The sequence below is a fragment of the Aotus nancymaae genome, unplaced genomic scaffold (assembly GCF_030222135.1).
Source record: "Aotus nancymaae isolate 86718 unplaced genomic scaffold, 86718_ANA_hifiasm-v0.15.2.pri h1tg000021l, whole genome shotgun sequence".
Taxonomy (NCBI): Eukaryota; Metazoa; Chordata; class Mammalia; order Primates; family Aotidae; genus Aotus; species Aotus nancymaae.
The window spans coordinates 16,073,942-16,088,689 of NW_026988433.1; the positions used below are offsets into that span (position 1 = coordinate 16,073,942).

At 54.0% G+C, this 14,748-nt stretch overlaps 1 protein-coding gene across 1 annotated transcript in view; it reads left to right on the forward strand.

The window, feature by feature from the left end:
* Positions 1-13,227, forward strand: part of TESC (tescalcin) — a 58,252-nt gene extending 45,025 nt beyond the window's left edge. Inside the window, exons 4-8 of the mRNA XM_012468995.3 lie at positions 3,161-3,300; positions 5,474-5,535; positions 5,639-5,746; positions 10,193-10,240; positions 12,937-13,227. Coding sequence (XP_012324418.1) covers positions 3,161-3,300; positions 5,474-5,535; positions 5,639-5,746; positions 10,193-10,240; positions 12,937-13,014 — 436 coding nt within the window. The 3' untranslated portion in view covers positions 13,015-13,227. The remainder of the gene's footprint in view (positions 1-3,160; positions 3,301-5,473; positions 5,536-5,638; positions 5,747-10,192; positions 10,241-12,936) is intronic.
* The last annotated feature ends 1,521 nt before the right edge of the window (positions 13,228-14,748 follow it).

Sequence of the window (14,748 nt, forward strand, 5' to 3'; positions counted from 1 at the left end):
AGGAGGATGTCAGAGGAGGTGCTGGAAATAGGGTTTTCCTTTCAAGAAATAGCAGCCTCGGCCTTTGTTCCTGAGATTCTGGGAACAGGTCTTGGGGAAGGGGTGTTTTCAGCAGAGACCATCTCCACTTCCAGGTGCGCTCCACTCCTTACAGGGTAATGGGAAAGTTAAGGGGGCATCTTTGCCAAAAGAATGAACATGGCCTGCCCTCATGGGTTGCAGATTTAGATGTGGCCCCTGTTTTCTGTCCACGGTTCCTCATCCTGGTGCTCATTTTAGAAATGGGAGTAGAGGGCTGGGTGTGGTGGCATGTGCCTGTAAGCCCAGCCACTCAGGAGGCTGCGGCAGTAGGACTGCACGTGGCCCAGGAGTTCAAGACCAGTCTGCGCTATATAGCGAGACCTCATCTCTAAACAAAAAAACTTCTGTTTAAAAACTGGGACTGGAGAGCAGGTAGGGCTGGTTCCAGGTGCTGTCTGGGTTTCCTTAGCACTGGCTCTCATTGCCTTTGGAGACCATGGTATTGGTCTCTGCAGACCTATGGGAGCGCTGGGAGGGGAAAGGACCCTCGTTCCTTAAATTGAGTCCTGAGGCTGAAACAGTGCAGGTCTCAATGCTCCCAGAGAGGGACACACGCCCTGCCTTCCCTGGGGGTCTGTCATGTGGGTGAAGATGTGACAGACCTCCAGGTCTAACCTTAATCCCTCTTGTTGTAGAGTGAACCACTTGGGAAGGACATGTGAGCCAACCGTTGTGGGAAGTGCTTCCAGAGCAGCCCAGTCAGTCTGGGGGCTATTTTTACGCTCTGTAAATTTGGCCTGTGCCGCCCACAGTGAGAACTTGGAGGTTCTTAAAGCCTGCAGCAGGAGCGGTGTGGAGCTTCCTACGATAAAAGGGAGAAGGGAGACTTGCGAAAACACATCAAGATGGGGCTTCCTGAGCCCAGGGAAGGACGGATCTCATCCCGCAGATGGGCAGTTTCGTGAGCCGCCTTCCCTAATCCAGGCTGGGGACCCCACCTCTCCCTGGAAAATCTCCTGGAAGAGAAAAATTATAAAACTAGGAGTCCAGGGGACACTTAGAGGCTGTTGTAGGGGTGTCAGCATATTTCCTGGGTGCTGAAAAGGAGTAGTAGCTGAACCTCTAAAGAGAGAATTGCAAACGTGTTTGGTGGGACCCAAGTACTATATCCAAGCACTAGCCATGAACTGTTAGTCATCCCAGGCTGGCGAGGCACTGCCCCTTTCCAGAGGGCCCCAGTGAGGGGCTGTGGCAGAACCTTCAGCTGGCCAGCCATCGGACAGCCTGTCCACCAGCCTCGGACTCTTACGGTCACAGTTGGTCAGTGATAAGGGTTTGATGAGAGTAGGTCAGGAGCTTGAGTTTGGAATCATCTCCAAGCTGTTTTGTTTTGTTTTGTTTTGTTTTGTTTGAGACAGGGTCTCACTTTGTCACCCAGGCTGGAGGGCAGGGGTGCAATCTCGACTCACTGTAGCCTCGGCCTCCTGGTTCAAGTGATCCTCCCACGTCAGTCTTTCAAGTAGCTGGGACCACAGGTACACACCATTGTACCTAGATAATTTTTTTTTTTTTTTTTTTTTTTTGTAGAGACGGGGTTTCCCAGGGCTCAAGTGATCGACTTGCGTCAGCCTCCCAAAGTGCTGGGGTTACAGGCGTGAGCCACTGCGCCTGGCCTCCAAGCTATTTTCTGAACAACTGCCAAGATCTGAGCTGGACCACACGTTTCTGAGCCCCTCCTCTGGGTGTCAGGCACTGCCAGGCATGGGGCATGGATACCCTATGTCATCGTCCCCCAAACGCCAGCCCTTTTGTGCCGCCTCCGAAAAGCACATGGATACGGCCAGCCTCAAACCTCTCCTAACTTACCACAAACTTTCAGTCACTGGCGAACTTTGTACTTGGGTATGAACAGATTACCTAGAGATGCTTGCAGCTAGTCACCGTCCTAAAATTTTGAACTAGCGAGAGCAAGCAAAAGTTGGCCAACTTTTTCTGTAAAAAGACAAGGAGTAAATATTTTCGGCTTTGTGGGCCATGAAGCCTCAGTGGCAGCTACTCAGCTCTGCAGACAAGCGTCAATGAAATGGCATGGCTGTGTGCCAATAAAATTTTATTTATGGACACTGACATTTGAATTTCATGTAATTTTTACTTGTCATGAAATACTATTCTTTTGACTGTTTTTTTTTTTTTTTGACAAGCATTTTTTCAACTATTTAAAAATGTGAAAACTGGCCAGGCGCATGGCTTACACATGCAGTCCCAGCACGTTGGGAGGCCAAGGCGGGAGGATCACTTGAGCCCAGGAGTTCAAGGCTGACATGAGCTATGATCGCACCACTGAACTCCAGCCTGGGCAACAGAGTGAGACCTTGACTCTGAAAAATTTAGATAGAAATGTGAAAAATCTTTTTTTTTTTTTGAGACAGAGTCTCCCTCTGTTACCCAGGCTGGAGTGGAGTGGTGTGATCTTGGCTCACTGCAACCTCCGCCTCCTGAGTTCGAGATTTTCCTGCCTCAGCCTCCCAAGTAGGTGGGACTACAGGTGTGCACCACCACACCAGGCTAATTTTTGTATTTTTAGTAGAGGCAGGGTTTCACCATGTTGGCCAGGCTGGTCTCGAACTCCTGACCTCAGGTGATCCTGAGTGCTGGGATTACAGGTGTGGGCCACCATGTCCAGCCCGAAAAGTCTTCTTAGTTCATGGGCTCTATAAAAATAGATGACAGGCTAGCTTGGGTCCGTGCGCTGTTTGCTAACCCTCGAGCTAAAGGAAAGGGTTGGGAGATGTGCTTGGTGAGTTACTGGATTGCCTGGTTTCCTCATAAGTTCCTCCGTGTGCACCTTCACACACCATCGAGTCCCTCTGTCCCCGCTGGATCAGCAGTCATGCAGCTGCCTGCCTCTCCTCCACCTCCCTGATGGTGAGCTCTGTGAGGGCAGGGCAGGGGCTGCCTTTCAGCTTCTGGAGCCCCCAGCCCCCATGAGGCAGGTTCTTGGGGCACAGACTCAAGGTGAGAGCAGCTGTCATGGGTACAGTGTGTGCCCCGAGAGCTGAGTCTTCAGGAGGTAATGGCAGCAAGAGGACAAGGCCTGGTTCTTAATGTATTTCCAGCACCCTCCTTGTTGCTCCCATAGGAACCTGCGCAAGGGACCCAGCGGCCTGGCTGATGAGATCAATTTCGAGGACTTTCTGACCATCATGTCCTACTTCCGGCCCATCGACACCACCATGGGCGAGGAGCAGGTGGAGCTGTCCCGGAAGGAGAAGCTGAGATGTGCGTGCCTCCAAGTCCCCTTACTCACACCTGGACGGGGTGCAGCCTCCCTTAAGTCCTCAGAACGCAGAGCGTCCCTGCAGCAGGAGGCTGGGTGTGCATTGGCTGGGGTGCTGGGAGGGCTTGGGGACACCAGCCCCCATCCCCATGAGGCTGGCATTGCTGCCTCCTGTTCCCGGTGGCCTCATCCTAATCATTGCTCAGCAGCTTGTGGCTTCCTGGGACTAGAAGGGGGTTGTGGTGGATGTGAAACAACAAGGCCCTTGGGGCAGAAACCTGGGTTCCAGTGTTGCCCCTCTCACCTACCGGCCATGTGACCTTGAACCTTGACCCAGAACGTGGGCATGCCGACGATACATGGTTCTGGGGTCTGGTTGAGATCACAGTCAGCCTTTGGCATATAGGAAGTGCCCCCTAAAGTCAGTTTCCTCCTCTTCCTCCTCCATGAGCTGTCTATTGCTGGGTTCCCGGGACGAGCCCCATGATGTCTGGCTCCCGAGCTGTTCTGTTGTGGTCCCAGCTGGCCAGCCGCACAGGTCCCAGGCAGTGGCCCGAGTCACATCTCCTTTTCCCGGGGCCTTTCCCATGACTCCTGACGTCCCTCTGTGCCCCACCCCAGGTCAGCCTCCTCATCAAGAAATTGTAAACACGAGGCTTGGCTATATTTAGCACTGGAATGTGTACGTGGGGCTGGTGGGAACAGCCCTGGCGGGGGACCCTGGTGTGAGCCTGGCTTCCTGTCTGCTCCAAGGGGCGTGGAACAGGACGGACTCAGGTCCAAATCCCTGGTTTCCTGTCCCTTAGTGGTATAGCCGTGGGCAAATGCCTTAACTTCCGTGAGCTTTGACTGCCTGTCTGGGAAGCAGACTTAGGCATCCTTGGACTCATGGGTTTGGGTGAGAGGGAGAGAGGTTTGTGAAGCACTTTGCACACCTGGGCATCTGGTCGGGGCTCCATAAACGGCAGCTGGGCTCAGTGGCTCATGACTGGAATCCCAGCACTTTAGGAGCCTGAGGAGGGGAGGATTGCTTGAAGCCAGGAGTTCAAGGCCCAGCCTGGGCAACGGAGAGAAAGACACCTGCCTCTAGAAAATTAAAAAACCAGCACAGCACAGTGTATGTGCCTGTGGTCACTGGTACTCAGGAGACTAAGGTGGGAGGATCGCTTGAGCCCAGGAGATGGAGGCTGCAATGAGCTGCGATCGCACCACTGCACTCCAGCCTGGGCAACACACTGAGACCCCATCTCTGAAAAAAATAACAACAATAACAAATAAATAAATGCCAGTGGGGCCTGTGGCTCGCACTTGTAATCTCAGCATTTTGGGAGGCTGAGGCAGGCGGATCATTTGAGGTTGGGAGTTTGAGACAAGCCTGGACAAACTGGCAAAACCCTGTCTCTATTAAAAATACAAAAATGAGCTGGGCGTGGTGGTGGGCACCTGTAACCCTAGCTACTTGGGAGGCTGAGGCAGGAGAATCTCTTGAACCAGGGAGGCAGAGGTTGCAGTGAGCCGAGATCGCACCACTGCACTCCAGCCTGGGCGACAGAGCGAGACTTCATTTCAAAAATATAAATACGTAATTTTTTTTTTTAATGCCAACACAGAAGACTTGGGAGAGCTCCAGCTCCCAAGGCCATACTGGGAACAACAGGGAGAGGTCCCCTCCCGTCCAGCACCTCCCTGATGCCAGCCCTCGGGCTGCCTATGTCAGAGCAGGCAGGGGCCCAGATCGAAGCACTGTGGACCCTGGCCTGCCACGGCTGAGACGATGGTACCCTCCTGAGCTGTGGCAACAATATTTTGAACTCAACACCGTTTGACTTGTGTTAACGGGTGATGCGCTTCCTGTCAACATATCCATGCTCACCGGGCAGTCATCCATCCCTAAAGCCACAGTGCTAGCTCCCAGCCCTCCCAAGGCCATGAGGTAGACACTATTGTTATTCCCATTTCACAGATGAGGAGACTGAGGCTCAGAAAAGTTAGGTCAGTGGCCCAAGGTCACCCAGTAGGAAGCGGTCAGTCTGGTCCCACAGCTGATCCTGATCCCTGTGGCTTTGGCATTGAGGTTTGGTTATTGGTGTCTTTTGCTTAGTTGGTGTAGCTTTCAGGGGGTGGCAGGGGCCAGGCCCCGCCTGACAGAGTCCCCTCTCTCCCCTGCCACCCCAGTTCTGTTCCACATGTACGACTCGGACAGCGACGGTCGCATCACCCTGGAAGAGTATCGAAATGTAAAGTATGCTCCTCCGCCCCGCCCTGGGCTCCTGGTGCCTCCCCCGTCCTGCATCCCTGATGGAGGCCCCAGGTCACCCTTTGTTTCGCCCCACCCGGCAGGTGGTCGAGGAGCTGCTGTCGGGAAACCCCCACATTGAGAAGGAGTCTGCTCGCTCCATCGCTGACGGGGCCATGATGGAGGCGGCCAGCGTGTGCGTGGGGCAGATGGTGAGTACTCCTGCAGCCCTCCCGAGACGCATGGCGCCTTCCCGCTCATGGTCTGCGTTTCTGGAAGGCCTCATGGGGCAGGAGCCAGGTGTGTTCTGCCACCTGCTCTACCTGTGGCCTACGGGGCTCAGAAACCTTTCGCAGCTCTTCCTGTCCCCCAGGAAGACTGCAGGTCCCAGCCCCCAGAGAGCTGCACAAGACAGGGAAGCAGAGCTTGAGACCCTGGGCTTCGGGGGTTCCAGGAGCCCCCCACCCTGGCCTCAGTCAGTGCTCACAGCAGCACTCAGCCCCAGGGCCAGGCCTGGAAAGCAGATGGCACAGGCTTGCCTTAATTAGCTTATTTCTTAACAAATGACTCGGAAGCGACTTCTGGCTTTGGAGCAGGGGTCAACAGGGAGCCCTATTTGGGGTTGAGAAGAGCCGATGGTCAGGTGAAACAGCTGAAGTGGGGGCTGGCATGTAAATGACACAGAAGAGAGGCCTTCACATGTTCTTCATTTCATAAATTTTGCATCATTTTGACGGGTGGGGAAACTGAGGCTTAAAGCACATAGAGAATCCTCTAGACCGTACAGTCTTTGCTGTGCTGGGTGGATTTCCTCTTGTAAGGCCAGGCGCAGCTCCACCAGCCCCCAGGCCTGAGGCTCTAGGCCTCTGGGGACCACTCAGGCAGGCAGGTGACCACCTGTATGTCATGTGTTCCCTGAGGGGTTTGGAGGGCCCCACTGATGCAGTCAGCCCTCTGCCCTGTATGTTTAAAGTGGCTGTGTCTCTAGACACCCTGACGGTTTTGTGTCCACCCAGCCTGGAGCAGAGGGGTGTTCATGCTGGAGCCTGCCATCTGTGCCCACCCCAAGCTCATTCTTGATGAGACAGGAGACCACAGGCCTGGACCTGCCCCCAGGGAAGGGGGCTGTGGTCAGCCGGCTTCCTGGCGTGTGTTTTATCTGTCTGCCTGCCTCTGGAGCCCAGCAGGAAGCTTCTGGCTTGGGTGAAACCTTTGTGCTCAGCAGATGAACCACCACAGGAGAGGGCTTGTGACCTCGGTGGGGAAAGCAGGGATCCCCCGACAGGTTGTCAGGCCAAATTCCCATTTGATTTAATTACACTCTCCTTCTTCAAATTGCTCCCTGTCCCACTCTAGTTTCAATTGGCGACAGTTTTCTTAATTTGCTGTAGTGAAATTGCTGGCAGCTGCCAGCTGCTGATCTGCATAAAATCCCGGCAGCCTGGGAAGCAGAGGCATCTCGGGGTGGAGGCTGGGCTCCGGGGTCCATCCCACTGCCCACAGACTCCCACAGGTGGAGGCAGCACCGGAGCCAGGAAGGCAGCTGTGAGGCAGAGGGCTTATCTGCACCTTTCTTCACTCATGGGTCCTCTGGGCGCTCTTTAATTCCTTCTGGTATAAAGCTTGACCAGATAAAACCAGACCAAGCTGTGTGTATGGCCTGAGCTGGGGGCGAGGTTCAACCTCACCCGGGCTCTGAGGACACTTCCCGTTCTGACCGTGTCACCTGTCGAAGACAAACGATCCATGCTCCCCACTTCAATGGACTTCCGAAGTCAGTTATTGACTGGGGCAGGAGCTCTTGTTTCTTTTTTGTTTTTGTTTTTTTTTTTTTTTTTTTTTTAGACAAAGTCTCGCTCTGCTGCCCAGGCTGCTGGAGTGCAATGGCATGATCTCAACTCACTGCAACTTCCACTTCCCGGGCTCAAGGTGATTCTCCTGCCTCAGCCTCCCAAGTAGCTGGGATTATAGGCATGTGCCACTATGCCCGGCTAATTTTTGTATTTTTCGCAGAGACGGGTTTCACCATGTTGGCCAGGCTGGTCTTGAACTCCTGACCTCAGGTGATCCTCCCACCTTGGCCTCTCATAGTGCTGGGATTGCAGGCCTGAGCCACTGCACTCAGCCCTCGGGATCTCTTTTGAAGGTGCTTCCTCAGGAGGTCACACCCAGGGATGCTTGAGGGGGTACTGCTTCACTGGGCATTCAGCCGGGGGGGCGTCCCCCACCGCCCTCCTTCCTTGCACCAATCACTCCCTTTCCAGCCCCGGACTCTGACCACAGGGGGCCTTTTCTACAATTAGCTCCCCTTGGTTGACCTGGGAACCTAGGGTGGCTGGCAGAGAAGGCAGTTACTTCCCTCTGCCCGTGAGTGGGAAGAGAGACGGGAAGGAGCCCTTAGGAATAGGGCTGGCCCAGGCTAGCCCAGAACTGCTGGGCTTCATTTTTTAAAATTATTATTTATTATTTGTTTTTTAAGAGACAGAGTCTTGCTCTGTAGCCCAAACTGGAATGCAGTGGTGTGATCATAGCTCACTGCAGCTTCCATCTCCTGGGCTCAAGCCATCCTCCTCCCTCAGACTCTGGAGCAGAGGTGTACACCACCACACCGAGCTAATTTAAAAAAAATTTTTTTTGTAAAAGAGATTGGGTCTTGCTATGCTGACCAATCTGGTCTTGAACTCCTGGCCTCAAACAGTCCTCCTGCCTTGGCCTCCCAAAGTCCTGGGATGACAGATGTGAACCACTGTGCCTGGCCAAAAATTTTTTAAGTATAAAGAGGGAACTAAAAAGCTTGCAAAATCCTGCTGGTAGAAACAGCCCTCAAGGACTTGCTTGGAGCCAGCTAAATGCTCCTAGCTGGACAGGCAACTCTCCTCTGTGCCCCTCATCTGTAATACAGGAGGGAGACCAGAACCCAGCTCAGGGCCTGTTGTGAGATTGGCATCTGTCATTAAATGCTAACAGTAGCATTTGTTCACACCTGTAACCCCAGCACTTTGGGAGGCCAAGGTGGGTGGATTGCTTGAGGTCAGGAGTTCGAGGCCGGCCTGGCTAACGTGGTGAATCCCCCGTCTCTACTAAAACATTTAAAAATTAGCCACGCATGGTGGTGCACGCCTGTAATGATCCCAGCTACTTGGGAGTCTGAGGCGGGCGACTCGCTTGTACCTGGGAGGCAGAAGTCGCAGTGAGCCAAGCTCTCACCGCTGCACTCCAGCCTGGACAACAGAGTGATACTGCATCTCAAAAACAAAACAATAGTATTTGGAAGGCACTTGGGACGTACATAACAAGCTTCGAGTGTGCCTCTGTGTTCTTAAACGTACGTTGTACAGAATTTCAGAGTCACAGAGAGAGCTTTGAGTCTCTCCTGCCCCTACCAGCCCAGGTCCTCTTCCCTAAAAGGAATCCCTCTGGCTGGTTTTTTTTCCTATATATACTAGTGCATACATGCATGCCTTTTTTTTCTGATATATGCAAAACAGAATTGAACTGACCTGGCTTCCCCTTCTCTCTGCACGAGCCCATGGCCCAGAGGGCAGGTGGTGGGGTCTGGTTATAGGTCTGGGAAAGACCTGCAGACTCCCTTCTGCTTGCTGGTGTTGGTGTTTGTTTATCTGTTGTATACATCTCTTGGAGCTTTTCCATAGTAAGATGTATAAATCAACCCCTTCTTAACCCATTTTTGCCTGAGGTTGTAGGTTTTGAATTTTTATAAGCAGACCTTGACGACGGCCTTGAGCAGGAGGATATAAATAACTCCCATGTGCTTAACGTTCCAGTAATGGAACACTAGGCATAAGGGGTCCATGGGAATCAATGGCGTCGATGACTGAGATTTATGTCCCTGGCCTTCTATTGACAGGCACTTGGGACGTCAGCAACTTTTCACTGTCCCAAAGCATGCTGCAAAGGTGAGGTTTTTGGAGGCTTGTCGGTGAAAGCGGGGCAGGAGCTCCTGGCATTGTCCCCAGTGCAGGGAGGATGCAGAGGCGATGGAGACTGGCACTGCCAATCCTGCTTAGTGGGGAGAGGCTCCTTGCAGCCACCCTCCAGCCCTGCCTCCCCGGCGGCCCTGGGTTATCACAATGACTCACAGGGCATGAGGCATGGGCCTCACAGGCTGGCCCTGTGTTTCCCTGACCTCTCCCCCGAGGTCTGTGAGCTTAGATTAGCCTAGAATTGTCTTATCAGTGCAGCACAGGCATGAGGAGGCCAGACCTGGCGGTGGGGGTTGCAGGAGGTGTCTTGGTGGTCCAGCTGCTGGGGGACTGGTGGTGAGGTGGGCTGAGTGAGGAAGCAGAGCCCTGTGCCCTTGTGTCCCCAACACCTGGGATTCTCCCTGGGGGCTGGGAGTGGGAGGGATGCTGTCTGAGTCACACATTGCCAGGACCCTGGTGAGCCACACTTAGCTCCCGTCCCACGCTCAAGCCCATGAATGAGGATATTGGAGGTTCAGGGTGACCGGCCGCCGCATGCTGGAGGCACATGATCCGGAATGGTCCCTGCTTCTCATGATTCCTCCCAAACAGCCCAACCACTTACATCTGGGTGTCTGGTGTCGGTGGGGAGGGGAGTCGGCGGGCCGTTGTGCCCCTGCAGAAGCTGTGTGGGGCCCCGCACACTCACTGTCCGCCCTGTATTTCTGTCCCCAGGAGCCTGATCAGGTGTATGAGGGGATCACCTTCGAGGACTTCCTGAAGGTGAGTGGCCTGGGTGTGGGGGCCTCAGGGGACCCCTGAAGACCTCATGTGACCCACTGGTCAGGACGGGAGAGGGTTCATTACCTGCAGTGGCAAGGGACAGGCTTCCTGGGTGATGGGCATCTCAGTAGGAAGGGGTCAACCTAGGCATGGCCTTTAAAGCAATTTAAGCTGGTTTTTCTTATTTTGATGGAAAAGGTAATATTCACACTTAGTTAATACAAATCGGTATACAGTGAAAACCAGCTTCTCTCCCACCTGTGGGTGGGGGGTGCAGGAGGCGTCCCAGCGCCTCTTCTTAGAAGTAGTCTCTGTTGCAGGCCAGGTGCAGTGGCTCACGCCTGTGATCTCGGCACTTTGGGAGGCTGAGGCGGGCAGATCACCTGAGGTCAGGAGTTCAAGACCAGCCTGGCCAACATGGTGAAACCGCATCTCTACTAAAAATACAAAAATTAGCTGAGCGTGGTGGCACACGCCTGTAATCCCAGCTACTCAGGAGGCTGAGGCAGGAGAATTGAACTCAGGAGGTGGAGGTTGCAGTGAACCGAGATCGCGCTACTGAATTCCAGCCTGGGTGATAGAGTAAGACCCTGCCTCGAAAAAAAAAAGTAACCCCTGTTGTAATTGGAAGAGGGATTCTGGGAACTCAGATCAGAGCCGACTGCACACAGTGTGCCTAGGCCTTCCTCGCTGTGTCCTAAGATGTTACTTTCATATAATGACCACCCACTCAGCCCTCCTCCCCGATGGTTTCTCCAGCCTCTGCGAGTGGATGGCAGTTAGACCAGTGCTGGCTTTGGAAATCAAAACCTGCTCCTGGCCATTTTGATAATAAGATGCCCTGTGGCAGGGAGAGGATCCCCCCAACCCCCTCCCCGCGTGTCAGCCCTGGCCATCACAATAGTGTTCCCAAGTGCTTTTGGGGGCTTGGGGAAGACAAAGGAGATCAGGGGAGCACAAGCCCAACAGGAGAGAGGATTAGGGAGGAAGGATCACTGCTTCTGGCCAGGTAGCCCAGAGTGGGATGGAGGTGGGTCCTCAGGGTCACAGCCCCATGGAGCTGAGGCCGAGCCTGGCAGCCAACGGTTAGACCTGGCAGGAGAGAGGACAGGCAGGCAGCAAGGCCCGGCTGTGATTGAAAGGCTGAAACGAGACTGCGGAGGTCCGCGGCCCCACACCCGGCACTGCCGTGCAGATGGCCCACCACAGGGCCGGCGGGGTGGACAGCCAGGGAGAAGGCAGAATTTGCACTTGTGCTTCAGGGTCACTCTGGCTCATGCTGGGGGGCTTTGTCACCTGAGAAGGCGATGTCTGCCAGAGCAAGACAACAGAATGAAGAGCTAGATGAGTGGGGAGGGAGGGAGGGTTGGGGAGGAAGGATCACTGCTTCAGGCTAAGGAGAATGAATTTCTTTGCCTCCGAAACCAACTTCCTTCCCCTAAAGGCTGGCCTCTGCTAGGCCCCTAGTGCTCCCCAAGCCTATCCCTGTACCCTGAGGGGTCTTTGGGGACCAGCCGGCCCCTCCCATTCCCTGGTTCCTTCCAGTGCCCACCTGGCACTTAGCAGAAGCCACCATGAGTGTCTACATGTCTTACCCTGAGAACACCTTGTGCACCCAGCAAGGATGGGGGCCGCTTGACTGGAACCAGAGCTGTCTTTGCACACCCTGTGACACTCAGAACAGGCTCAGGAAAGCACGAAGTACCTTGGGGGTTGTGGGCCGTGGGGCAGTGGCCAGAAATGTCCCAAGGACTCCTTGTCACCTGGGTGCCCACAGGGCTCTGACTTTCCCCCCATTACCAGCCTTGTGGTTGTTCCCGGAGATGCTGAGAGTGACAGCTTGAGAGTTTGAAGTTCTTACATAAGCAGGGAGGCAGTGAGAAGTCACCCGCCCACCCCCTCCGTTCCTGTTCGCACCCTACCATCCTACCATCTGTGGCCCCCATGGGCCCTGAGTTGCTCAGGAGCCGGCAGGCAAGACCTCGAGAGTGCTGGAGTGCACAGCTTTGTAGCATAAAGGCCCCTCCAGGGCCAGGGCCAGGGGGGACTCTGATGGCAGTCAGTACCAGGTCTGGGGCCACGATGTAATCTTTGGGTGGAAATGACCTTTTAGGGCATGAGTTTGTCTTTCGAGAATGCACATGATCCCTTATCCCAGGGAGGTTGCAAAGACTGCTGTGGAGATGGTGAAATTGATGGTGATGGCCTAACAAAGCCTTGTAACTGCACAGCCCCTAAGAGTTCACAGAATGCTTCCATGATGAGGATGGGTCCATTACAGCCCACAGTGTTCTGCAAAGTGGGTGGCACAGGTTGGGGGTCCCACATTGTATCTATGGAAAGGGGACTTAATGGGGTTATGTAATTTGCATGAAAATCACAGTGCCTAAAGTGGTGGGTGAGATTCAAATGACTTGGAGCTAAGAGCTTGGATGCAGTACTTAATAATAACTTGCTGTGACAATCTCAGAATCCAAATGTCAGAGCCAAATTAACCAGCAAAAAAGACAGATGGAAGTTTTTGTCCTTGCTTAGCTCATAGTCTTGAAACGCAGCGCTCTGGTTTTCACCTGCCCAGAGAGAGCATCCCTGTTGGCGTTAGGAGAACGTAGGTGGGGAAGGGCCGATGACCGGGGCCTGGTCAGGTGCGAGGTGGTGGTGGGAATGTGCCCTTAACGCTGCTCCATCCCTTCCAGATCTGGCAGGGGATCGACATTGAGACCAAGATGCACGTCCGCTTCCTTAACATGGAGACCATGGCCCTCTGCCACTGAGCCACCGCTGCCTCCACGGAGAAACTGCACTTTGCACTGGGGCCGCCTCCCCATGATGCTGGAGCAGCCCAGGCCGGGCCGACGGCCTCTCCGTACAGCCCCGGCGCATAGACAAGGCTCGTCCGCTCACCTTGTGTCTTGTAGGGTATGGTATGTGGGACTTTGCTGTTTTTATCTCTAATAAAAAAAAAAAAAGGTTTGTTAATGAACATGGCCTCTGTCAGTTCCTCACGTCCATTAAAGTGGCCAGTTCATTTCAGTCAGCCTGAGACTGACTGTGAGGAATAAGCAATGACTAAATTATTTGTTTTGGAGACAGGGCCTCCCTCTGTCGCCCAGGCTGGAGTGCGGAGGCGGGATCGCGGCTCACTGCAGCTTTGACCTCCTGGGCTCAGGCAGTCTTCCTGCCTCAGGCTTCCAAGGTGCTAGGGCTACAGGCATGCACCACCGCATCCGGCTAGCTTTCACATTTTTTGCAAAGACAGAATCTTAATATGTTGCCCAGGCTGGTCTCTTACAACTGGGCTCAGGCGATCCTCCTGCCTCAGCCTCCCACAGTGCTGGAGTTACAGGTGCGAGCCACCACACACACCCAGCCTAAATAATATGAAAAGATTGGTTTGGCAGAAGGAGTGTTCTCTTTCTTTTGTTTATTTTTCATAAAGTATCTGCCGTTCTCCCTGTGTAAGTCCCGGGAACCCATCCGCCTTCTCCATCCTAGGGAGTCAGTTAAGGAGAAGCAGCTCCGGCTGTGCGTGGGCTTCTGAGGTGGCCAGGACTCAGGCAGGGGGGCCTCCGCACTGTCACAGCCACATCCGTAGACTGATGGAGAAAACATCTGGAGCCCCGAGCCTGTGCCTGCTGCGGGGATGCCCCTAGCCCACTCTGTTGGTCCATGGGCACGGCGGGGAGAGTCAGGACCTGGCTGGCTGACCGGGGACTCCCAGCTCCTCCCCAAGGGGTCTGCCATGGCTGTGCCCCTGGCTCTTTCTGGCAGTCCTGGGCCAGTTCCAGGACCCAGGGCCTTGCAATCCTCCAGGAAGCAGCAGCAATGGAAGCTGGGTAGGTGTCTGGCCCAGGTAAGTGTCTCTGACAACTTCAGTTATCACCATTCGATTTGGGGACTGGCTAGAGCTGGGGGCAGGAAAACAAAGGTCTTGGTCGTGGTGGCCTGGAGTCAGCAGCAGGCTGGCACCTATGGGGCTTGGAGAGCTGTGTCCTGGAGGCACTGGGACAGCCTGCTGAGTGTGACTTCCCCAACTCCCTGTGTAGGCCGCCAGCTCATGAATGTGGCATTAAGGACCCTGGATAACATGTTCCCATCGCTGTGCAAGGCTGGCAAGCGTTGGCTTTCCAGGTCTCTTTCTGGAGCTTAAGTTCACGAAACGCCCCGTTCCTTTATTGACCCTCCCTGGGTGGTGGTGTACCAGCCTCCCAAGAGAGGTCTCTTGATAACTGGCAGTGGCTGTTATTTGCATTCTTGACATTTTCATAGTTTTGATATTAAGTGTGCTTTATCTTCTTTACTACAAGCTCACGCCTTGCAGTTCAGAATTTAAAAGGTGTGAAAAGGCAGGCCGTGGAGTCTGCCTGACCCCAGCCCCAGACTCCCTTCTCAGAGGCGGGTGTGTTAGCTGCTGCCTTAGGCGTCCTTCCCGAGCCATCGCATGTGTAAGCAAATGTGTGCGTCAGCATTCTTAGTTCACTCCACTTTAAAAAAAAATGTATTTATTA